General features: G+C 46.1%; 1 protein-coding gene across 2 annotated transcripts in view; it reads right to left on the minus strand.

Annotated features, from left to right (window-relative positions):
• Positions 1-26065, minus strand: part of FNDC3A (fibronectin type III domain containing 3A) — a 1418915-nt gene that overhangs the window by 151051 nt on the left and 1241799 nt on the right. For both annotated transcript variants that reach the window (XM_069205374.1, XM_069205375.1), the window contains one exon: positions 14939-15052. In XM_069205374.1, the coding sequence (XP_069061475.1) occupies positions 14939-15052 (114 nt within the window). The remainder of the gene's footprint in view (positions 1-14938; positions 15053-26065) is intronic.

Here is a 26065-nt window from a genome sequence, read left to right on the forward strand (position 1 = left end):
AGGTTTCATCCCTCTTGAACTCCCCAAGCAGCCTGCAGCTTCTGCATGCAGGCCCTCTCTCTGGTAGCCTGGTGGTGAGAGAAAAGCCGACACCGACACTGCACCCGTCACCCCTGAACCCATCTGAGGAGGGTCACTGGTGCCAATGAAGTCCCTCAGCTACTAAGAGCTCGAGTCTACCCAGGGTCCCCACCCTGTCAGACTCCCCGACAATGCCAGCAGCCTCACCAGACAGGACCCCACTGACCGCAAATGATCCTGGACAAGAAAATCCAATGCCTAAAGACACCCCTGCATCCGTCGCCACTGAGCACAGGAGAAGAGGTTCAAAGGTACACCTATGTCCCGAGCACCCCAAGTCTACTACCTACCTGCTTGTTGTCCCTGACTGGCATTTTAGCCACAGCCTGCACCCTGTTTGTCACGAGGTCAAATTCCCATAGAGAACCATTGGGCACCTGATGCCCAACTGCACCTCTGCACCCGGTCGCCCCGGTGTCATCCGGTGTGGCCTGTTCATGTGGTTCTGATCAGTTCCCTGTACTTACCTCTGCTCCCTGAGCTCGACCTCGTAAGTCATTGTTAACCTTGTATTTGCTGAACACTGTTTTCATCAATAGCATAGATTACAGAGTAGAGAGAACTCAGTTTTGATTTCTGAAAGTGCAAAGTATGTATGCTTAAAACTCTAATTACCAGATTACGAAGTTCATAGATTTGAAACATACATAAAAAGAATTGTTATTTTTCTAATTTGGTCTTGGATGACTCATTTAGTGTCTCTGTGAGTATAACAAATGCCTAGCACTACCCTCTGATAAGCCTAACTGCCTGCCCACACTACTACAAAATAGAGCATCAGTTCTATCTACAAACCAATTGGGGATCCACTGGGCTCTCTGTACAGTACACTTCTTTTTAGTACGCTATATAGTTAGCCAGCATCCTCCAATGGTTGAAACTGTTTCTGTCTGAAATATATTAAGTGGTTGTCCTCCCGCCTTTCATGTCAAAACCTACTCCTTTTCAAAATGAATAAATGAATTCTGACACACGTGCTTCATAAAGCTGAAGTCTGCTTTTCATTTTAAGCAAATGACAACATCTCTTAATTAGGCTTTCCCATAAAACTCTGGGCACCTCCATTAATAATGAATCATCAACACTAACCACTACTTTATCCAACATAAGGTGGTGAATTTCTCTTGCTTTTCAAAGTTGAGGAAAACTGCAGCCCTGCTCACAATTCTAGCAAATCCTCTAAGGGATTTCAATGGACCTGTGTCCTCTCAAGCAGTATCCAATTCGGGCCTGGCAACTGGAAAAGGACTGTCTTTAAAAGGTAGGTTACTTAAGTTACCAGTTAAGTTTATAAGTGTGAGAAGGATCCATCCATCTTTGGACTGTCACCTTCAAATTACTGTGGGTCAATTGTAGGAAGTTGGCTCTGTATATACTATCTCACAGTAAGAGATAGTGTGCGCAGAGTCCAAGGGTTCCCCTTAGAGGTAAGATAGTGGCAAAATTAGATAATTCTAGTGCTCTATTTTCTGGTAGTGCGGTCGAGCAGTAGGCTTATCACAGGGTAGTGTTAAGCACTTGTTGTACACACACAGGCAATAAATGAGGAACACACACTCAAAGACTTAACTCCAGGCCAATAGTTTTTATATAGAAAAATATATTTTATTAATTTATTTTTAGAACCACAAGTTCAAGATTTGAAGTAAATACATAAAATACAAGGTACTCCACACAGGTACGTTAGGAACTTTGATTTAGAGCAATAACATATACAGTTTTTGTTAAAATGGCAATACGCTATTTTAAAAGTGGACACAGTGCAAAAATCAACAGTTCCTGGGGGAGGTAAGTAATTGTTAGTTTGTCAGGTAAGTAAGACACTTACAAGTCTAAGTTCCTGGGCATAGGCAGCCCACTGTTGGGGGTTCAGGGCAATCCCAAAGTTACTACACCAGCAGCACAAGGAGGGTCAGATGCAGAGGTCAAAGAGGTGCCCAAAACACATAGGCGCCTATGAAGAACAGGGGTGCTCCGATTCCAGTCTGCCAGCATGTAAATACCCGCGTCCTCGGAGGGCAGACCAGGGTTTTTTTTTGTAGAGCACTGGGGAGGACACAAGTAGGCACACAAAACACACCCTCAGCTGCACAGGGGCGGCCGGGTGCAGTGTGCAAAGCAGGTGTTGGGTTTTGTATTGGATTCAAGGGAGGGACCCAGGGGTCACTCTGGCAGTGCAGGCAGGGCACAGGGGGGGCTTCTCGGGCCAGCCACCACCTGGGTTAGGCAGAGGGCCGCCTGGGGGTCACTCTGTATCAAGGCATCTAAATGTCAGATAGGGCAGGGTACTGTGGGTTACTTGGGACACCTTGTAGGTGGAAGCCAAGTTCAGCCACTTCAACCCAAGATCCAGACTATTCTGGACTGGATAGCTCCAAAAACCCAGGCTTGACTGGGTACTATAGGAGGTTTGTGAAGGAATATGGATCAATAGTGACACCTCTCACAGAACCTACCTCCAAGAAAATGCCCAAGAAAGTGAACTGGACCGTGGACTGTCAAAATGCCTTTGACACCCTGAAGCAAGCAATGTGTACAGCACCAGTTTTGAGAGCCTTTGAGGCTCACCCCCAGGTGTTACAGTTCCAAGTACAGGCTTTGTTCCTGGCCACAGAGTGACAAAGGCACTCTCCCCATGTGGCCAGCAACTTGTTTGGTTGTGGAAGGCTGGCAGAAACTGGTCAGCCTGACACTAGAAGTCGGATTGGTATTCAGGGGGCATCTCTAAGATGCCCTCTGGGTGCATTTTACAATAAATTCCACACTAGCATCAGTGTGCATTTATTGTGCTGAGAAGTTTGATACCAAACTTTCCAGATTTCAGTGTAGCCATTATGGAACTGTGGAGTTTGTGTTTGACAAACTCCCAGACCATACACTCTTATGGCTACCCTGCACTTACAATGTCTAAGGTTTTGCTTAGACACTGTAGGAGCATAGTGCTCACGTGCATATGCCCTCACCTGTGGTATAGTGCACTCTGCCTTAGGGCTGTAAGGCCTGCTAGAGGGGTGACTTACCTATGCCACAGGCAGTGTGAGGTTTCCATGTCAACTTAGTCATTTTCTCCCCATCAGCACACACAAGCTGTGAGGCAGTGTGCATGTGCTGAGTGAGGGGTCCCAGGGTGGCATAAGACATGCTGCAGCCCTTAGACACCTTCCCTGGCATCAGGGCCCTTGGTACAAGGGGTACCATTTACAAGGGACTTATCTGAGTGCCAGGGCTGTGCCAATTGTGGAAGAAAAGGTACAGTTTAGGGAAAGAACACTGGTGCTGGGGCCTGGTTAGCAAGGTCCCAGCACACTTTCAATCATAACTTGGGATCAGAAAAAGGCAAAAAGTCAGGGGGTAACCCATGCCAAGGAGGCATTTCCTTACACCAATGCATTAACTCAATCTTATTTGAGCTACATACATAGGAAGAGATTGTTGTCTCTGAGTGTCCAGAAAAGCTACTGTATGTTGCTTGTATGTTTATATGTATATGGCATGTCTACAGCAGGCATCTAGCCAAAGGCAGCAGAGCGCTGCACATGATCAAAGACAAACAAAGTCAATGACTAATAGGCGAGGAAGCTAGGTTGTGGATGGTTTATGCATAGTGTCCTTTAAAGAGGTGAATCTGCAACTCTTTCCTACACTGGAACAACATTTGGATGATATTGATGGATACGGGGAGCAGGGATGTTGTTCCAGATCCTGGGTGAAAAGTTGGAAAAGACCTGCCATCTGGTGTTTTTTATTTTTTACACTTTTTGCTCTGCTGTTTGATGATGTGCTGCCTGCAGGTGTGTCACGATCCGCCAGTGGGTGAGATTGTCTGCAAGGTAAGCAGGGGTGATGGTTGTGGTAGCTTTGCAAATGATGCAGCTTTTTGAAGATGGTGCGGGCTCACAAGGAGAGCCAATAGAGAGAGTTCCACTAGGACGGTGGTTTGTTCAGGCCCTTGATGAGACGCGTTGAGACGTTTAGGAAGACTAATAGGGGAGCCAATGTGAAGCCTGGGAAGCCATGGATTAGGGCTTGTCCACTATTCAGAGGCAAGAGTATGAAGGTTTGAATAGGAGTTCTTAAGGCACTTTTCAGAGGAAACGGTTTGACTTACTTTAGAAGCAAGAGCTGGCACCAGGCTGTCTTTGTTTCATTTGGGCAGTGTGTTCCATGAATGTGAGGTTGGTGCCCAGGGTGAATACATTGGTATAAAGTAGGGGTTCCAAGTCGTCAAGGTTCATGTCATTTAGTCAGGTTTGTATTGTATCCTGCGTGTAGTTCTTGGCAACTAACAGTAATTCTGTCTTGGCTGGGTTGCGTAGATGGGTGATGTGCAAACAGTGTTTGAGGCATTGTATGTCTAAAGCAGAGGAGACTTTCAAGTATCATTGAAATATTGGTGAATCCTGATACTGTTATCTGTGAGTAGATATTCAAGCAGCTCCATGTAACAGTTGAAGATGACAGTATGGAACCCAAGGGGACTTCGGAGACAACAGGGATCTTTTGTGTCCTGATGGTGCCCATTAGAGCAAACTGGTGCTGTGCTATACCAATGTTATTAACATGACATAACAAAGAAGTCATCATCTCTGTGTCAGTTTTGATCAACTGTAATGTGCTGACTATTCAACAGAACCTCACTGTTAAAATGGCATCTCCAAATTATGAGCTTGTAACTTTGGTATGAAGGAGATACTTCAGAGATCGGTTATGTCATAATAAGGCTGCACACCCTACTTCTTTGAACTCTAAAGTATCACTATCAATTGTTGAACTGATGTCAGAGGAGAAGAATTACAATTCTTGTTTATGTGTTGCTTCAGTTGCTCTATCCTCAGGCAACGTATTCAGGTAGAGTGTGCCAGCGCACAGGAAGCTTTAGTGGCGGTAGCTTCAGTGGTATTGGCCTACTTTGGAAATGCCTCAAATCATTCCCCTGCTTTCCCAGGAAACCATGAACGGGAGTAGTTGTCAAGTCCTCTGACTAGCAGTTGAGGAGGGATGGTAATGAATAATGGACTTTTTTTCAATCAAGATTGCCAAAATGGCTGATAACATGTAGGCCTTCTACTTCACCAACAATCTTCCAATTTATTATCCTTAGAATCATCAAAATGGATATCATTGTTATTTCCTAAATCTCCTTGCTAAAAGGCACTTTAATTCTATGGACATGGAAAGGTGTCAGAGCGGCCCTTGTGCAATCCAGAGACGCCTCGTGCTGTAGATGCAACACTACCAGTAAAATCAGAGGCTAAGCTAATGGGTAAAACACTAGTGGCTGAGGAGGAGATAAAAGTAGAACAGATAGACATTGGGTGTAGGAACATCCTATAAACTAATCCATCCTGCCATCCACACTAACTAGAAAACAGGAGTTTAAGGATATGCCACCTTCAAGTAGCTAAGAGTAATGTTGGTGATAAACTGTGGGAAGAAGTTACTGCTTATATCCTCGTCGTCATATTATTTATCTTCAGTCTTTGGAAGGAAGCATATTTTTACTAGTCAGGATGAAATACAGCCTCATAGATAAAGACCAAGAGCCTGATTTAGATTTTGGTGGACGGGTTACTTCATCACAAACCTGACAGGTATCCCGTCCACTGTATTACGATTTCCACTGGAAATAATGGAATCCTAATACTGCAGAAGGGATATCCACCACGTTTGTGATGGAGTACCCCATCTGTCAAACTCTAAATCAGGCCCCTTGACTTTCAGTTTTTTGTTTCCTTCCTGAAAAATCTGTCTAAGAGGTTCTTCTGGCCTTGTAGTTAGGGAATCCTATGTCATTAGGGGTATTGTTGATGTAGAGTGAAATGCTGACAGCAAAGACAATGAAAATGTAATTAGAAGGTCTGACACTGACATTTTATTAGGTGTATTGCTTATTGTTGATAATGCGGTATTCAATGAAGATGTGCCAGGTGTAGAAGATATCACAGTGAAGGGCATCAAAAAGGTCCTGTTTAATGAGTCAGGCGTGGTCAATGAGCAAAACAGAATTAATGTCAATTTCTAGGGCACATTTGGGACACACTCAAGTCCCAATGATAGTGAGCTAACTCGCCTTTGAAACCAATCCACCTCAAAAAGTGTTTGGCCAGCAAGGTTGCCCACTGTGAGCATTTGGTGTAATCTCCAGGTCACAGGTTCAATTTCTGGGGAAAGCATCATAGTCTTTCATCATCTGAGCGATGACAGATGTAGGTTAACACTCTTTGGGAAATTTCAGCTCCAAAAATTATTTCACACAAAGGTCAACTTGTACTTTTTGAAGCTCATTGATCAACTCCATGTAGTAACAGAAATGCAAGAGGGACATTTTTGAGACCCAAAAGAATACTTTCCAAGACCTTGACATGTTTCCATACAATACACAAGCTGGAGAATGAACTTACCACTTAGTGGCAGATTTAGCACCAGAAAGAAATGCTTTGAATTCAAGGCTCCCCACATGATCAAATTAAATATCAACAAATACTGACAAAATCATTCTGAGTTCCATTCACCTTGGCATTTAACACTGTAAATGTAAATTTAAGGCTAGAAGTATTTCATTGATCCCAAATAGGAGTTCACAAAAGGATTCCTGGCAAGTGTGAATGGATTTATTATTGCTGACAAGTGTGGCGAAATGTGCAGTAGTAAATCCTACACAAGGGGTGGAAGTGCGTGTTACAAGGTATGGTTTGCTTTGTAAATCTATGAATGCCCGTAAACACGTATGCCTGCAGGCATTCACAAATTTTAATTTGACCCCTTCCCACTATGGAAATGGTTGAAAATGAACTCCAACAAAGGTTTGATGTAACTACTCTTCTAGGCAGGAAAGGGGTTTTGATCAACCTCAGACTGCCTTGCGTGTAAGAGGGAGGGCTTTGTGTACTGGAATTATATTTTCCATGCACAGAAAAAATGTGCTATTGCGCAGAGGGCTTCATTCCCACTGTGCAGAATTCTACTCTACCTTTATGGCACTCCTAGTAGTAGTACACTTGGGAACCCGCGCCTGGCACATTTTTATGAACCATATTTCTGGGAATGTTTATGAACTGAAAATAAAGTACAAATATGTGCAGCCATCGATGTAAATCTCTGCCTGTACTCATAAGAAATGTCTCCTGAAATGGGCACAGTCTCCATGATCCTAAAAAATGTTGCCCTTTTCTTTTCAGTTACAGCCTAAAAAGAATGTAACCCTGCTTCCAATAGTAGATTGATAAGCTTTTGAGTACACTACCTTATTGGGTGGATCATGCTTTGGTGAAAGGGAGCTGCTTTTTCAAGAAGACAAAGAATAAATGGAGTGAAGTGGCAATGAGTGTACTAGTTTATCAAGGATACAGCTCTGCATCTACCCGAAAATCTATAAAACCTAGCACAATATGTGAAGGGAGGAGAGTATGCATCTCAATGATGCAAAATCTTGGCTTATTACTGAAGACAGCATGACAGGTGAGAACAGTGATGCATGGGTGGACGGTTGGCAGTCTGAGCTGGCTGTAAATGAAACACAGTTGAGATTACAGCTCTTGGTTCGGGCAACATAGACTGACATGGAAGCGCGTTTGTGTGATCTGAGCCCTCTTAAGCCCCTTTGCGCTCCCGCCTCGCGGGAAGCGCGTTTGTGTGATCTGAGGAGGAGGGGCAGGAGCCCTTCGTGTACTGCCAGCGCTTCTGCTCCGCGGGACGCGCGCCGTGTTTTTTTCTTTTTTGGGACCCAAGGAGGAGGGGCAGGAGACCTCTTAAGCCCATTTGCGCTCCCGCCTTGCGGGAAGCGCGTTTGTGTGATCTGAGGAGGAGGGGCAGGAGCCCTTAGTGTACTGCCAGCGCTCCCGCCCCGCGGGACGCGTTTTTTTTTTAACCCAAGGAGGAGAGGCAGGGGCCCTCTTAAGCCCCTTCGCACTCCCGCCTCACGGGAAGCGCGTTTGTGTGATCTGAGGAGGAGGGGCAGGAGCGCTTCGTGTACTGCCAGCGCTCCCGCTCCGCGGGACGCGCGCCGTATTTTTTTTTGGGACCCAAGGAGGAGGGGCAGGAGCCCTCTTAAGCCCCTTCGCACTCCCGCCTCGCGGGAAGCGCGTTTGTGTGATCTGAGGAGGAGGGGCAGGAGCCCTTCGTGTACTGCCAGCGCTCCCGCTCCGCGGGACGCGCGCCGTGTTTTTTTTTTTGGACCCAAGGAGGAGGGGCAGGGGCCCTCTTAAGCCCCTTCGCACTCCCGCCTCACGGGAAGCGCGTTTGTGTGATCTGAGGAGGAGGGGCAGGAGCCCTTCGTGTACTGCCAGCGCTCCCGCTCCGCGGGACGCGCGCCGTATTTTTTTGGGGGACCCAAGGAGGAGGGGCAGGAGCCCTCTTAAGCCCCTTCGCGCTCCCGCCTCGCGGGAAGCGCGTTTGTGTGATCTGAGGAGGAGGGGCAGGAGCCCTTCGTGTACTGCCAGCGCTCCCGCTCCGCGGGACGCGCGCCGTGTTTTTTTTTTGGGACCCAAGGAGGAGGGGCAGGAGCCCTCTTAAGCCCCTTCGCGCCCCCGCCTCGCGGGACGCGCCTGGGCCAAGGGTGGGCCCGTCCTTCGCCCGTCATCGCCAGGAAGAGGCAGGGCAGGGCCCCCCCGACATCCCTCCAAAGACTGTAGGATTAGGCGGCACACAGGCGCGTGTCTGCCTGGAGGTACTGTTTTGGTGTTTCCTTACTTGTTTTTTTTTTGCCATCTCGCGACTGGATCTAACTTTCAGTATAAGTAAAGCAAAATTCCAACACTAGCACTTAGTTTTTGCAACCAGGCCAGGTAGAATTTCCATTTACTGCTGAGGCGCTCATATTTCTTTCCTTTTCCCCTTTTTCCTTGTGTGACAATTAACCAGAGGAAACTATTAACAACATATCAGTATGGGGAAGAGGAAAGTCAGTGGTAACTCCACTGAGCAGGGAGGGGCAAAGAAAGTTCTGCGACATGCTGCGGAAAACTGTCCTCTGACTCAAATCGACGAACTTATTGAGGAAGTAGAAAGCCTGTTAGCTACTAAGCCCTCAAAATCCCGCAAGAAAGATGTGACTGCCACTACTAATGATATAAAATCCTTCTTTGCCCCTGTGAACAGAGAATCACAGTTACCTACATTACAGGGATCTAATTTTGAACTTAATAGGTTAGGAAATTCAAACAACCTTTTAGAGAGCCCTAAACAGAGCCAGCCTAGCCACCAGGGTGGTGTGTTCCGACTTATAAATTGTAATAACCGTTTTTCTCCACTCGCCCTATTGACGTCATCTGAATTAGAGAAGAGTACGCAAAGGGAGATAGAGGAGCTACTAACTTCCTCAGGCAGACAGAGGGAAGAACCCGCTGAGTCACAGTTAGTACAAATAAGAGCTGAAATTCTGAGCCTAAGAGAGTACCTCACATCCTTTAGCCATATGATATATAAGAAACTGGATGGCATATCTGCTGTAATTGGGGACATAAGGAAACTATCACCCAAAGCTGACCCTAACTCCCTGGCCAAGCAACCCCAATTAGCCGGAACATCTATGATAGAAATGTGTAGGGGCAAAAGGACTGAAGTGGTAAAGCAGAACTCTCATGGGGGCAAAGGCCTATCTCCTGTTGTGGGTGCCCCTAATAAATGGGATACAATGCGCAACAGAGGACCGAACTGTGAGGTGTATAGAAATGAATTTTTAAACAAAAGGTCCACAGGCCCTTTGAGAAATGCCTCCCCTAATCAGGTCAGACATAGTGATCACAATATATACATGATAAATGTACCTAAGCTAAGCAATGGTCAAAAGGAACAAGGAGATGCTCTCATAAACAAAGTAATCCATTGGATAAGGGGGACGAAGAAGTGCAGCTCTATTATAAGGGACGATATAGTTACCGCTCAGAGATACACAGGAGCAGGTTCAACAACAGACTTCATAGGACTTACACTGAGTAGCCAGAGTCTAGTAAAGGGTCTTCTGGCACTTGATTTGAGAGTGAGACCTAGTATCTCATCACAAGTGTTGCTTGCCCAAAAAATCCCCCAATCCTCAGCAAATTTGTTTCTCCAAGAGAGATATAATACCCCAATGGCCCTGCATACTCGTGCTCTTAGAAGGGACCAAAAGAGTAGCCCAACCTCATCTATAGATTGACGTGAAGCTACCAAGGTGAAGGCTGAGAAGATGGTATATCCAATTCAGACCCTGTTATGCCAAGTAATCAGATATTGTACATCAGGGAAGTAGAGCCTGAAGCACATTGTAGTGATCCACTAGAGGAGTTGGACAACGGAGCATTGCCTTGTCTAAATGAGATTAGAGAGAACCCATTAGAGATGGGGGATGGTCTTGACCCTCCGATTAGGTTCCTATCTTGGAATGTGGCAGGGCTGCTTCAGAAATCAGCTAACCCTGACTGGTGTAGTTTTATAGATCAACACCATATTATTTTATTACAGGAGACATGGGTATTATCAGCGATCAGCAGAGAAGGCTACTGGACCTTCCAGAAGACCGCGCTTCCCTCACCATCTGGCAGGGCGTCAGGGGGTTTGATAATCTGGTTAAAACACGATCTGTTCCCAAAGGTGAAGGAGCTAACAACTCCCATAAGGGATCTATTAGCCGTTGAGGTGGAACTAAGTACTACCAGGGGGCCTGTTAGCATAGTAATTGTAAACATGTATGTTAGACCCGTCTCTCAAAGGATGCAGACAGCTATGATGAGTAAGCTAACAGATTTCCTCAACTGTCTACCGGGAGGCCAGGGCTTAATCGCTGCAGGAGATTTCAATATGCAACTGAATTCCAGAGATGTCAATCAGCAAAAAGAAATTCAGTTTGCAGAGCCATGGGATAGATCTGGGCCGGTTCGAGCTATGACCAAGAAAGAAGGGGGAGTACCAAACCTACTAGAAGATCTAATAACATCTAAGGGGCTAAGAATAGTAAACGGGAATACCAGGTCAGACACCCCGGCCGTGCCCACATATAGGAGAGGTCCATACGCTAGTCATCTTGATTACATTTTAGTAGATGACGTTCTCTGGAAATCTCTTATTGACATGGTTGTTCTCCCTCGAAATGAAAGTGACCATCAAGCCCTGTGTACCGTCTTCTCTACAACCTCATTTAGTTGTAAAACATTGGCAACATGGGCCAAGGGCAATGCCATAGCTATGACGAATGATTTCAAAAATGTAAAATGGGAATGGGTGGAAGATGATATTAACTTCCAGCTATCTATTTATGGAATAGTAGCAACAACGCTCTTCCCATTGAAGCATACATATATTGTATCAGTGGATCTGATCAGCTTGCATAGCATTTTGACCAATCAACTAAAACCACACTTCTAGGTAGTAAGGAGGCGCACAGCGATTGGGACTAGAACGGCAAGCTGGTTTTCTAACTCCTGTCGCCAGGCCAAAATACAGTTATTGGGAGCATTAAAGGCAGGGAGCTACCGAGAGATAAGAGAATCCAGGGCTGCGTACAAAGTTGCACTCAAAGACGCAAAAAAAGAGTGGGAAACCAAATATTGGAATGGGCTGGTAGATGCACTTCATGAGAAGGGTTTTAAACTATTTTGGAAATTAGTGGCAGACAAAGGCAGCTCTCAAGAAATGGAGATTTACCCCGTAATCCAGCCAGGAACCTGGATGACACATTTTAATAAGGTATATAGGAAACCTCAAATTAATAGTACTACTATCCCTCTATTTAAATCTAATGAACTCGTTGCTAATACATCACCTGCTGGGAGAGCTATACCACCTAAATTTGCTCTGGTTTTTTTCTCTTTAAAATAAACAACTTTGGCTCTCCAATCAGTACGTAAAGGGAAGGCCCCTGGGTTGGATGGCATCCCAGCAGATTTATATCTGTCCCGACCGACAACATGGTCTCTGTATTTAAATGCGCTCAGCAATGAGATACTGAGGGGGGCAGGACTTCCCCCCACGTGGCAAGGAGCAATTATAGTCCCTATTTACAAGAAAGGGCCAAGGGAAGAACCTACTAACTATAGGCCAATCAGCCTCCTCGATGTCAGTCAAAAAATATTTAGCAAGCAGGTATTGAATAGACTACAGGCATGGATAGAGGACTCTCATATTCTTTCTAACTTTCAGGCAGGTTTCAGAAAAGGAATGAGTACAATAGACCAGGTATTCAGGTTTAACCTCCTTTGTTGGAAATATCTGTCACTGGATAAAAGTCATTTGAATGTAGCTTTTATTGACTTAAAAGCTGCCTTTGACATGGTTCCACAAGACTTACTGTGGAACGTTTTGGAGAGTTACCAACTTGATGGAGAACTATTAAGACTGATTAGGTATCTCCATGAGGGGACGTACGCCCAAGTACGATGGTCCCAAAGTGGCGATTTAACAGAAGCTATACCTGTCAGCAGGGGGGTCAGGCAGGGGTGTATTCTGGCCCCAACTTTGTTTAATCTCTACATTAATGGCGAGGCGGACCAACTGTTACACTGCAACCATGACGCCCCTAAGCTTGCTGGAGTCTCTATCCCCATTTTAATGTTTGCTGACGATACCCTATTAATCTTGAGAACACCCATGGGCTTGCAAAATTAACTGGATGCTTTTTATAATTTCTGTTGTAATAGAGGACTTGAAATAAATCCATCGAAATCTAAGTTTATGGCTTTTAACCCGCACAAACGGTTTAGGGGGAAAATGACCATAGCAGGCCAACCAGTGGAGGGAGTCAGCCAATTCGATTACCTGGGGATTAGGCTAAGCGATGACCAAAAATGGTCAGCGCAGATTGGGAAGTCTGACAGTTTTAAGGCAGAGGTCATCAGTGATAGGGAGGAAAATTGCTAATATTGCGCAAGGGGAGATATCACCTGCTATCACTGTATATAAAGCAGCGGCAGTCGCAGCTTCAACCTATGGTGCTGAGCTCTGGGGACACACTAAATCCAGGTGTTTGACTACAGTAAAAAAACGTTTTCTACGGAACTTCCTGCGACTGCCGATGAGCACCCCTCTCACTCCGCTTAGATTTGATCTAGCCTTAAATGAGATCCACAATGAAATTGCATTAAGACCACTTAAGTATTGGGTGCGCCTTTGGACTTCTGAGTATCTGTCCACCCTCCATATAGTACTAAAGGAGTTTCTTGCAGGTGATTGTGTATTAAAGATCCCTTGGCTGAGCCACATCAGAGATGTGTAAACTCCTTAAAATGGAGGAGGGGTGGAGTTCTCCTTACAACCTGACCAAGGAAGTAAATGAGCGTATAAATAGGTGCTACTGGGAGAACATCCTGGCGCAAATTTGGGCGAAAAATCAAGGCAGTCGGACGCTACAGTTCCGGATCACAAATGCAGCCCCAAATTTGAGGCCTATATGGACAATGTAAATCCTCCCTATACCAAAACACTTTTTATCAAGTTCAGGTTAGGGATCCTCCCGCTAAAGACATTTACTGCACGATGGAGAGTGGTGGATTGTAATTCAATATTTTGTCATCATTGCCAAAAGTCAATAGAGTCATTTGCGCATTTTATGTTTTTCTGTCCTAGATATTTGGTGCCTAGGAAGAAGTGGATTGCCCCGCTATGTAGGTTATTGGGGAGAAGGGAATGGATTACAGCTTTACATATCCTGACAACTGATACAAATGACAAAATAGTTTTTTCAGTTGCGAGATATTTGCAAAGTGCATTGGCTATAAGAACCAGAGAATTGCTATAATTGTGTGTTTTAACATATTGGTTTTAGATTTTATCTATTTAATATATCACGTTGTTAATTGATTGGAATTAAGATATAATAGTCCATCATATTATATAGAATACTAAGATTTTAAGAACAATGGCTGTGATACACTGGTTTTACAAAAAGTGATTTTATAATTTAATCAGGGTTTTAAATGTATAATGTGGTATTTCTTGCTGATTCTTATGTATAACTGATATGCTGCTCAATTATGATATGATATCTTATTGCTTACTTTTATGGCTTTCAGCCGAAATAAAGTATAAATTTTAACTTGACTGACATGGGGAAAGGACAGCACTAGGTGACTCTAAACCCAATCAAAAATATTGAGGAAGACCAGGTTAGAAATGCTCTTACTAATCTCAGCATACATAAATACACAAACAAGCACATTAAACCAATGGGAGAGCGGCAACCCCTAAAGGAACACTTATGGAGAGTGAGCAGTAGATAGATGTGACACTTGTGGTCTTACAACCACCTCAGCATAGATATCACTGGAAGCAAACATTGTATGAGTAGCACTAGAACTGACTTAGACCAGGCAAGACCTACAGTAGCTTATGGTGTGCTGAGGATGCAACAGATGTATATAATCTATAGTTAAGTAAAAGATGTTTTAAAAAAACAAAGATAAATAAGTTGTCACTGTAGAAAAAATAAACATGTTATGAACATCAAGATTATAAAAAAATCTCAACTAACCATAGTTCATCTAACTTTACAGGAAGACCCCGAACAAGAAATAATACTTCAGCAATAGGAGTTAAATGACACAAAAAGACGACACAATAGATATGTTTTGCCAATGTTCACAAAAATTAAAGATCATTTTGTGTTGATAGACGATGAAGTTAATGAAAGCCAATGGAATTAAAATGTGAGCCAAATTATTTTGTAACACCTAACATGACAAAACGGACAACCCTCCCCCACAGCCTGTAAAGGCTGGTAAAACAACAAGCCCTCCAAACCGATACAATCACATTTTTAGGCAATCAGAAGCTTTTTGAGAGGAATAAAAGTGTGTGAAGGGAAGAATAAGGTTGGAAAAAACTGAAAAGACAAACAGCATGTTTACTATTTATTACAGACACAATAAATGTATTGTTTCAACAGTACCTCCCAATGCACTACAACACATGTTGCGGACCGGCATTTAACTTGTGGGGGTTTACATTGATCTGGAGGTCCAGGAGCTGTGGTAATTTCACATTTTTCAGAGAACATTCCATGCTGAAAAAAGAAAGAAATCTGAGTGGGTACTATTGCTTGGAAGAACATTTTGAATTTAACATTTGCTAAAAGATGTACAGTCCACATTGTAGCACGATGAAAGTGTTCTGAAAAGTACAACTTTGAGTGTTTTACTGAGATTGGGAATTTTTATGATCAACAACTATCATGCAAAGAATAACAATGGTGAAATATTGTTTTGCATACTGTACAGATTAACAGGGATACATTTTAAATTAGGTAAACTTGCCCTACAGGCTTTAAAACATATCTGCTTATACTGAGTAGCCGTTAGCAATATATTTTCTTTTTCTCAGTAATCATTTTCCCATATTTTACCGTAATCTATGGAAAAAAGTGTTACGTTCATGCTTCTCTTATTCAGCTGTTTGATTTATTTGAAGGGGATTAAAATATCTATTAAAATATCTACTTGGCGTCTACTGGATTCATTACAATAAAAAAGGAAAAAACGCAGCTAGGTTTTGTCCATAGCCGCCGCATTCATTCCACAGGGTGTGACAACCTCCTTCAACTCTTGCTCTCACGTTGCTCTCCATAAACATAGAATCTGAGGGACTTGGACGGAGATTTGAGTCAATTCATGGATATTCTCAAACATTTCTTTCCAAGTTATTAATCTCAAGAGATATGTTCAGATTTCAATGCAGAGTTTTTCCTTAGAAAAGTGTTTGGAGAGTGAGATTACGGATCAGGCTGGGTAGGGGTTTGCAAGAGGAAACAGTAAGGTAGCTCAGTCAACAAGTTTATGAGATTTTGCAGTCTCAGAATGTGTAAGGAAAAGCCTCCTTGGCATGGTTACCCCCTGACTTTTTGCCTTTTGCTGATGCCAGTTATGATTGAAAGTGTGCTGGGACCCTGCTAACCAGGCCCCAGCACAAGTGTTCTTTCCCTAGACTGTACCTTTGCTTCCATAACTGGCAAAGCCCTGACACTCAGATAAGTCCCTTGTAAATGGTACCCCTTGTACCAAGGGCCCTGATCCCAGGGAAGGTCTCTAAGGGCTGCAGCATGTCTTATGCCGCCCTGGGGACTCCTCACTCAGCACATGCAAACTGTCTCACAGGTTTTGTGTGCTGGTGGGGAGAAAATTACTAAGTCCACATTGCACTCCCCTCAGGGTGCCATGCCAACCTCACACTGCCTATGGCATAGTTAAGTCGACCCTCTAGCAGGCCTTACAGACCCTAAGGCAGGGTGCACTATAACACAGGTGAGGGCTTATGTGCATGAGCACTATGCCCCCACAGTGTCTAAGCAAAACCTTAGACATTGTAAGTGCAGGGTAGCCATAAAGCGTATGTGGTCTGGGAGTTTGTCAAATACGAAGTCCACAGTTCCATAATGGATACACTGAAATCTGGGAAGTTTGGTATCACACTTCTCAGCACAAGAAAAGCACACTGATGCCAGAGTGGAATTTATTGTAAAATGCACCCAGAGGGCATCCTAGAGATGCCCCCTGAATACCAGTCCAACTCCTAGTGCTAGGCTGACCAGTTTCTGCCAACCTGCCACAACCAGACGAGTTGCTGACCACATGGGGAGAGTGCCTTTGTCACACTGTGGCCAGGAACAAAGCCTGAACTGGCTGAAGGTGCTTCTCACCTCCCCCTACAGGAACTGTTAACACCTGGCGATGAGCCTCAAAGGCTCATGCCTGTTGTTACAACACCCCAGGGCATCCCAGCTAGTGGAGATGCCTGCCCCTCCGGCCACTGCCCCCACTTTTGGCGGCAAGGCTGGAGGAGATAGTGAGAAAAACAAGAAGGAGTCACCCACCAGTCAGGACAGCCCCTAAGGTGTCCTGAGCTGAGGTGACCCCTGCCTTTAGAAATCCTCCATCTTGTTGTTGCTATTGTTCTAATTCAACGTTCCTAACTTATCTGTGAGGAGTACCTTGCATTTTATGTAGTTACTTCAAATCTTGAACTTGTGGTTCTAAAAATAAATTAAGAAAATATATTTTTCTATATAAAAACTATTGGCCTGGAGTTAAGTATTTGAGTGTGTGTTCGTCATTTATTGCCTGTGTGTCTACAACAAATGCTTAACACTACCCTCTGATTAGAGCATTAGAATTATCTAATTTTGCCACTATCTTACCTCTAAGTGGAACCCTTGGACTCTGTGCACACTATCTCTCACTTTGAGATTGTATATACAGAGCCAACTTCCTACAGAATGTAACAAAAATGTCGATGCTGGATACAACCTTACTAGCTGTAGATCAGCCAAGCCCTTCACAACGAGTTCCACACCGAGAGATGGTAAGGCAAATTTCTGTCTCATGTAACTGGACCTGTTTCTTTCTCACCGTTTTTCATCAACACTCATCTAATCTTTGTCAAACAACTGAATCTCACAAGTCACTAAAATGTGCTGATCTAGTCAGTTACAACAAATCATATTTTGATTTTAGAAGACAGGACCTAACAAGTTATGTGTGTACTCTTAATCACTCAACCTATCTATCTTTTATCTGAACTCGGTATCGAAAAAGAAGAGGGAGCAGAATACAGAATCAATAGGAGTAATTCAGATTCAATTTATGGCTATTAATTTAGAAGTCAGAAGCACACTGCTTTTAAGATTGGAGGCTGTCATTGTATGAAGCTGGGTCTGCATAAACTATATCAAAATGAGATATAGTGTGCACCGAGTCCAGGGGATCCCCAACAGGCTTGACAGAGGCAATAATAGATAATACTAATGCTCTATTTGTGATAGTGTGGTTGAGTAGTTAGGCTTATCAGAGGGTAGTGTTAAGCATTTGTTGTACACACACAAGCAATAAGTGAGAACACACACTCAATGACTTAACTCCAGACAAATAGGTTTTTATATAGAAAAAATATTCTTTCTTAACTTAGGTCTAGAACCACAAGATTCATTTAGTAGGTAAGTACATTAAATGAAAGGCACTTTGCATAGTAATACTTGGAACTTTGAATGGAATCAACAATGTACACTGCTTTCTTTAAAATGGCAAAAAGCTATTTTAAAAGTGGACACTGCAATTTCCAACAGTTCCTGGGGGAGGTAAGTAAAGTACAGTTTTTGAGGTAAGTAACAAACTTCCGTCTCCGGGGCATAGGTAGCCCGCCGTTGGGGGTTGAAAGTAACCCCAAACACCCAGCATCAGCAACACAGGGCCAGTTAGGTGCAGAGGTCAAACAGGAGCCAAAATAACGTGGGTCCCTATGGAGACAGGGGGTACTCCGGTTTGGGTCTTCTTGCAGGTAAGTACCGGCATTGTCGGAGGGCAGACAAGGGGGGGGGGGGGTTTAGAGGAGCAATGGGGGGGCACAAGTAGGCACCAAACACACACCCTCAGTGGCACTGGGGCGGCCGGGTGCAGGGTGCATCGGGTTCCCAATGGAGCCCAATGGGTGGACCCAGGGGTCACTTAGGCGCTGCAGGCAGGGCACAGGGGAGCTTCTCGGGCAAGCCACCAACTGGACAGGGATGAGAGACGCCTGATGGTCGCTTCTGCAATGGTGGTCGGTTTCTCTTGAGTCTGGGGGCTGCGGGTGCAGTGCTTCTCAAGGCATTGGATATCTTCGTCCCAGGCAGTTGCGGTCAGGGGGATCATCGGGATTCCCTTTGCAGGCATAGTTGTGGAAGGGTGGAGAGGTCAGCCCAGGGTGGACACTTGGTTGGAATCGCCTTGGAGTCCTCTCTGACGGGCCCGGGGTATCGGGTGCAGAGTAGCTTGGACTCACGCTTCTGGAGTGAGGTGGGAGTCCCGTTGAAGATGGTTTCTTTGTCTTCTTGTTGGACAGGTGCGCTGTCCACAGGAGTTTCTTGGTCCTCGGTGAGTCAGGCAGTCCCCTGGAGGCTTTTCAGGCGTCGTTGGTCCTTCAGAATGTGTTGCTTCTTCTTTTGCAGCTTTTTGAAACAGGAGATGGGCCGGTAGGGCTGGGGCCAAGTCAGCTGTCTCCTTATCTTCTCTGCTGGGTTTTCAGCTCAGCAGTCCTTCTTCTTTCTTGAGGTCGTCAGGAATCTGAAGAGCTGGGTTCAGGGTCGCCCCTAAATACTAAATTTAGGGGTGTGTTAGGATCAGGAGATAGTAGCCAATGGCTACTGTCCCTGAGGATGGCTACACCCTCCCTCTGGGGAGGGGGGTATATCCCTATCCCTATTGGTCCTAATCTTCCAAAACAAGATGGAGGATTTCACAAGGCGGGGGTCACTTCAGCTCTGGACACTTTAGGGGTGGTCCTGGCTGAGGGGGTGACTTCTCCTTGTTTTTCTCATTATCCCTCTGGACTTGCCACCAAAAGTGGAGGCTCGTCCAGGGGGCAGGCATCTCCACTGGCTGGAGTGCCCTGGGGCACTGTAACACCAGTCCTGAGCCTTTGAGGCTCAACGTGTTACAGTTCTTGCAATGGGGGAGATATGAAGCACCTCCACTGAGAGCAGGCTTGGTTTCTGGCGTCAGAGAGCACAAAGGCCCTCACCACATGGGGTCTGAAACTTGTCTGCTAGTGGCAGGCTGGCACAGACCAGTCAGTCCTACACTAGAGGATTGGGTAAAAATACAGGGGGCATCTCTAAGATGCCCTCTGTGTGCTTTCTAGAATAAATCAATCCCTGGCATCAGTGTGGGTTTATTGAGCTGAGAAGTTTGATACCAGTGAAGCCATTATGGAACTGTGGAGGTCGTAATGACAAACTCCCAGACCATATACTTAATATGGCCATATTGCACTTACAAGGCTAAGAATGGACTTGGACTCCGTAGGGACATATTGCTCATGCAGCTATACCCTCACCTGTGGTATAGTGCACCCTGCCTTAGGGCTAGAAAGGGGTGGCTTACCTATGCCACAGGCAGTGTTTTGTGGACATGGCACCCTGAGAGGGATGCTATGTCGAGTTTGCCTTTTTCTCCCCGCTGACACGCACAATCTGCAATGGCAAAGTGCATGTGTTTGGTGAGGGGTCCTGGGTTGACCCCTCCAGGACGACGCCTGCAGAGGGAATCCCGAACCCCCCTGAACGCGAAGCTCCTGGCAAAGATCTCCGACGCCTAAAGACACACTGCACCCGCAGACCCCAGGCCTTGGAGAACCCGACCTCTGGTGCAGCAACGTGCAGCAGGTGGCCCCCCTCCATGTCCAGCCGGTGGTTTTCCAGAGACAACCCCCTGGACTTAGCCTGTAGCTCTAAGTGACCCCTGGACTCCCCTCATAGAAAATAATTGGAGACCCAACATCTTGTTTGCACCCTGCACCCGGCCACCCCAGCGCTGCGGAGGGTGTATGATTGGTGCCTACTTAAGGCTCCCCCCACAGTGCTCCTCTAAACCCCCAGGTCTGCCCTCCGAAGATGTGGGAACTTACCTGCCTACAGATCTCAAACAGAGTGATCCAGTCTCCATAGGAGCCCATGTTAATTTTGCCTACACTTTGACCTCTGCACCCGGCCTGCCCCGTGTTGCTAGTGGTGGGTATTTGGGGTTAACTTGAACCTCGATCTCTGGACTTCCTAACCCCAAGAGATTGGAACTGTGTTGAACTTACCTGCAAATCAATCTAACTTTTCTACACCCTTCCCCCCCCCCCCCCCCCCCCCCCCCGGAACTGTTTCTGAAAATTGCACTGTCAAAATTTAAAACAGATTATTGCCAATATTTCAAAAACTGTATAACTTATCAATTTCAAACAAAGTACTGTTGATATATGTGTGCAATACGAATCTATTGAAGTACTTACCTGCAACTTGAATCTTGTGGTTCTAAAAAATACATTAATAAAAGGTATTTTTGCTATTTGAAAACCATTGGTCTGGAGTTGTCATTGAGTGTGTGCTTCTTCTATTGCCTGTGTGTGTACAGCAAATGCTTTGTACTATCTTCTGATAAGCCTAACTGCTCAGCCACAGTACCACAAGGAGAGCATTAGTATTATCTACTTCAGCCTCTGTTTAGCCTCTGGGGAACCCCTGGACTCTGTGCATACTATATCTCAGTATATTCAGAGGCAGCTTCCTACAACTGCATTCTCCCGCTTCAGCACTCAGATCGAGGTGTGTGGGGAACGCAAATTTACCCCCTGGGCCTGGTCAACCTGTCAGACTGCCCCGTACTAACAGCATCAGAGAGGCGCCACCACCTACCTGCCCTTGCCGGACCGGCACTGCGTTCCCCCCCTTCGGCACTCGGATTTGGGCGCACAGGGGCTGCGGCTCACTCATCAGCCCTAGGCTCGGTCAGACCAACAAGTCAGCCCATGTTGAGTGCATCTGAGAGGATGAGGCTCCCCTGAAGGGCCTACATCTGTCATTGGCAACATGGATTTGCTTTTCCTGCCCTAGTTGGACTTTTGGGGGACCCCGGTTATTTGCGCTGCAGAGACCCCTCTCTGTTGACTAACTGTGCCCCCGCTGCTCCATCTTAGTGGACAGCCCTCCTACGATCCCTGCCTTGGTGTCCAGATCAGGGCGTGCGTGTTGAACTCACTGTGGGGTTCAGCGCGACTTTGGGGCCTGTGGAGGGAGCTCTGGGGGGCAGCCACATCGAGGGGCTGTCAGATGGGAGCTGCTGCCTTCCACGCAATGTGGGGGCACCCCCCAGGACTACATAGTTTACCGGAGGGCTCCCAATCTGCTGCCAGATTCGTGACCCACAAGGGTGCAGAGTGTAAAACCTGCAATGAATGGCTGCCCTGTTGGGTTGGGGGGCTCCTACATCAGCACCACAATTGAGGCGTGTGGCGGAGTCTGGCTTAAATTGGATCGTGGTGCCTGCCCCTGGCAGCCGGGGTGTACTGGGCCAACGCCCCTTCGATAGCCATCACCCTGATCTTATCTGGCAATCATAACTCCCCAACCTGAGGATAACCCCTAAGATAATTATCCTGAATCATGCCACCTGGACACTTCTCAGCATCTGCTGCGCCTTACTTTGCATGGTGCTCTCATCTGGGATCTCTCTCTGGCCGCCCTTCTTCAGCCCTCAATTGACGAGCATCCCTCGGCTTGCCAGTGTGCCAGAATCCCAAAATGGGGCAATTGAGGTCTGACTCCACTTCCAGGCCTCCGCCGACGCCTGGGTGGGCGCCCATGGGATCGAGTGGGCCCCCTCCCACCTACAACTCCTCACTCTCTACCTCTGACAAGCTGGACAAGGTACTGGAGGCCATAGAACAGTCCAGAGTCTCGATGGAGACCAAGTTCAGCTCATTGGTGGTAGAGATGGGCTTTCTCTGTGACAATCACCGTAAGCTAGTAGACAAAGTGTCCACCAACAAAAAGACCTTGGCCTTTCTGCAGCCTCAAGCGGCTGACCAGTAGGCAGCATTGTGTGACCTAAAAGACACAGTGGCTCAATTGGAAGATAAAATTGATGAGCTGGAGGGATGATCCAGCAAAAGCAACATACGCATCCTGGGACTCCCAGAGGGGACAGAGGGCATGACCCCCCTCGGATATTTAGAAACCTGGTTCAAATCCTTCCCTCCAGCCGTAGACCTCTCTCCCTTCTTCTCTTTGGAGCGGGCCCACAGGGTGCCCCCCACTGTGGTGCCCCCATCCCATGCTGGCCAAACTCCTATATTTAAAAGACAGGGATGTCATCCTTTGAGAGGCCAGAAGAGCAGCGTCTATGAATAGACAGCGCCCCCATCATGCTCTTTCGTGATTACACATGAACGGTGCAGCGCAAACATGCCTCCTTTCTAAAAAAAAAAAATAACTGTGTCACCTGGGGGTACAATGCTCCCTTTTGTACCCGACACACCTCAAAATAATGATCGACGGAAAAACCATCTTCTTCACGAACCCTCAGGAGGCGTGGGACTGGGCTGAGTGGCACCAGGGTGCAAGGCCAACTGGTTCGAGTCTGTCCTCCCACGCCCCACCCACCTCTAAGGGTCAGAACCGGGGCAAGGTGAATTCTAAATCCTCAGCCTGTTCAAAAACATCCGCTTCACCCAACCTTGAACAGATCATAGCTGTTAGAAATGGGGTCTTTCGTTGGCAGTCAGGTTACCACCGTCCAAGCAAGGACCCTCACTCTAGTCTGGGTAAAAGGGAATCACGCTCTGCTTACACCCGCTCACCCACTTGGTAGCTTGGGTGCGTCAAAAGGGGTTTTGATGCGTCAGATATCACTCACGAGCAAGACCATGCATTGTTTCTTTTTCGGTCGGGCCGACATGCGTCATTTCTTCTCTCCACAGGAGAGGGATGCATCGGTCTGAACAGCACTCTCGGGTACTGGCAGGCCTTGCGTCGTTTTTACACGCCCAGCAATGTTTGCATCAGAAATCCTGCCGCACAATGATTCGAAAACCACGCAGTATAAGTAGCGATCTCACCCGCCTCCATAAGCGATGCTGCGCGTCGTTTCTCCAGTCGCATGTGTCGATCTTCCAGCTGCACTGCAGGCGAGCGTTGATTTCAGCCGGAAAGCAGGCGACACATCGATTTTTCAGCCGCGTCTCGGAGTTCCGTCGATGTTTTCCCTGCACGGCGGTCTGGCATGGATTTCTTACTCTTGTTCTGCCAGCTTCTCCTTTCAGGGACCCAGGAACTGGATAGGCACCAATTAGCAGGGTAGGAGTCTCAGCAGAGGCTCCAGGTGCTGGCAGAGATAAGTCTTTGCTGTCCCTGAAACTTCAACATCAGGAGGCAAGCTCAGTTTCAAGCCCTTGGAGAGTTCTTCACAAGCAGTAAGGCATACAAAGTTCAGTCTTTGTCCTCTTGCACAGGCAGAAGCAGTAAATGCAGGACAGCTCCACAAAGCACAGTCACAGGCAGGAAGCTCTTCTTCCTCAACTCTTCTCCAGGCAGAGATTCCTCTTGGTTTCCAGAAGAGATCTAAAGTTTGTGGTTTTGAGTGCCGTTCTTATACCCATTTTGCCCTCTGAAGTAGGCTTACTTCAAAGAGAAGTCTCTCTTGCTTGTGAAATCCTGCCTGGCCCAGGCCAGGCCCCAGACACACACTAGGGGGTTGGAGAATGCATTGTGTGAGGGGAGGCACAGCCCTTTCAGGTGTGAGTGACCACTCCCCCCCACCCTCCTAGCACAGATGGCTCATCAGGATATGCAGGCTACACTCCAGCTTCCTTTGTGTCACTGTCTAATGAGAGGTGCAAACAGCTCAACTGTCAAACTGACCCAAACAGGGAAACCACAAACAGACAGAGTCAAAGAAATGGTTTAACCCCCCCCCCCCCCCCCCCCCCCCCAAGCGCTGAGCCCTTTTTTGGCGTGGTTCGCGCTTAGGCCTTCATAACATTTTGTCCACATAAGCTATCCACGCCAAATTTGCGTCCTTTTTTTCCAACATCCTAGGGATTCTAATGGTACCCAGAGTTTGTGGTTTCCCCTGGAGGAGACCAACAAATTAGCCAAAATACAGTGAAAAGTTTGTTTTTTCCCCCCCAAAAAATGGGAATAAAGGGCTGCCGAAGAAGGCTTGCGGTTTTCTCCCTGAAAATGCCATCTTCCCACCTTTCAGGAACGGGCAGACTTGAATCAGAAAACCACATTTTTCAAAACACATTTGGCATTTTACTGGGACATACCCCATTTTTACTATTTTTGGTGCTTTCAGCCTCCTTCCAGTTAGTGACAGGAATGGGTGTGAAACCAATGCTGGATCCCGGAAAGCTAAACATTTAGGAAAACTAGACAAAATTCTGAATTCAGCAAGGGGTCATTTGTGTAGATCCTACAAGGTTTTCCTACAGAAAATAACAGCCATTTTTCTTTATGTTTTACTCTGTAACTTTTTCCTGCGATGTCAGATTTTTTAAAGCAATATACCGTTATGTCGGATGGACTCTTCTGGTTGCGGGGATATAAAGGGCTTGATGGTTCATCAAGAACCCTAGGTACCCAGAGCAAATAAATGAGCTGCACCCTGCAGTTGGTTTTCATTCTATACTGGGTATACAGCAATTCATTTGCTGAAATATGAAGAGTGAAAAATAGGTATCAAGAAAACCTTTGCATTTCCAAAATGGGCTCAAGATAAGGTTTTGAGGAGCAGTGGTTATTTGCACATCTCTGAATTCCGGGGTGCCCATACTAGCATGTGAATTGCAGGGCATTTCTGAAATAGACGTCTTTTTTACACACTCTCTTATATTTGGAAGGAAAAAATGTAGAGAAAGATCAGGGGCAGTAACACTTGTTTTGCTATTCTATGTTCCCCCAAGTCTCCTGATAAAAATGATACCTCACTTGTGTGGGCCGGCACCTAGGGAAACCTACCAACCCTGTGCATTTTTTAAAACTAGAGACCTAGGGGAATCCAAGATGGGGTGACTTGTGGGGCTCTGACCAGGTTCTGTTACCCAGAATCCTTTGCAAACCTCAAACCTCATGTGGCTAAAAAAACATGTTTTCCTCGCATTTCGGTGACAGAAAGTTCTGGAATCTGAGAGGAGCCACAAATTTCCTTCCACCCAGTGTTCCCCCAAGTCTCCCGATAAAAATTATACCTCACTTGTGTGTGTAGCCCTAGCGCCCACGACAGGAAATGCCCCAAAACACAACGTGGACACATCCCATTTTTTGACAGAAAACAGAGCTGTTTTTTGCAAAGTGCCTACCTGTAGATTTTGGCCTCTAGCTCAGCTGGCACATAGGGAAACCCATTCGATAACTCCTCTTCCAGTACATTATGAGGGAGGTGATGAGGACAGTCCTGTTGTCCCTTCGCAAGCAGTCTGTGCAACTGGGTAATAGTGGGTTAGCCCAACCCAGAGAGCAGGTGAATGCGGCGGCAAGCAGAGAGAGAGAGAGAGTGCTCTCTTGGGAGCTCCCTAATTTAGTTCAACCCCAAATTCCACTGCCCAAATCGTATTGTGGAGACATCAAAATTATCTATCGCAAAACAAACTGGTTTTGTAAGGCAGGCACCTGTGTTTTTGGTCCTGGGTTCGGCGGCCATATAGAGAAACACACTAAACCCAAACATTTCTGGAAACTAGACATTCGGGGGAGTCCACAGAGGTGTGACTTGTGTGGATTCCC

This window comes from Pleurodeles waltl, chromosome 8 (genome assembly GCF_031143425.1).
Source record: "Pleurodeles waltl isolate 20211129_DDA chromosome 8, aPleWal1.hap1.20221129, whole genome shotgun sequence".
NCBI classification, from domain to species: domain Eukaryota; kingdom Metazoa; phylum Chordata; class Amphibia; order Caudata; family Salamandridae; genus Pleurodeles; species Pleurodeles waltl.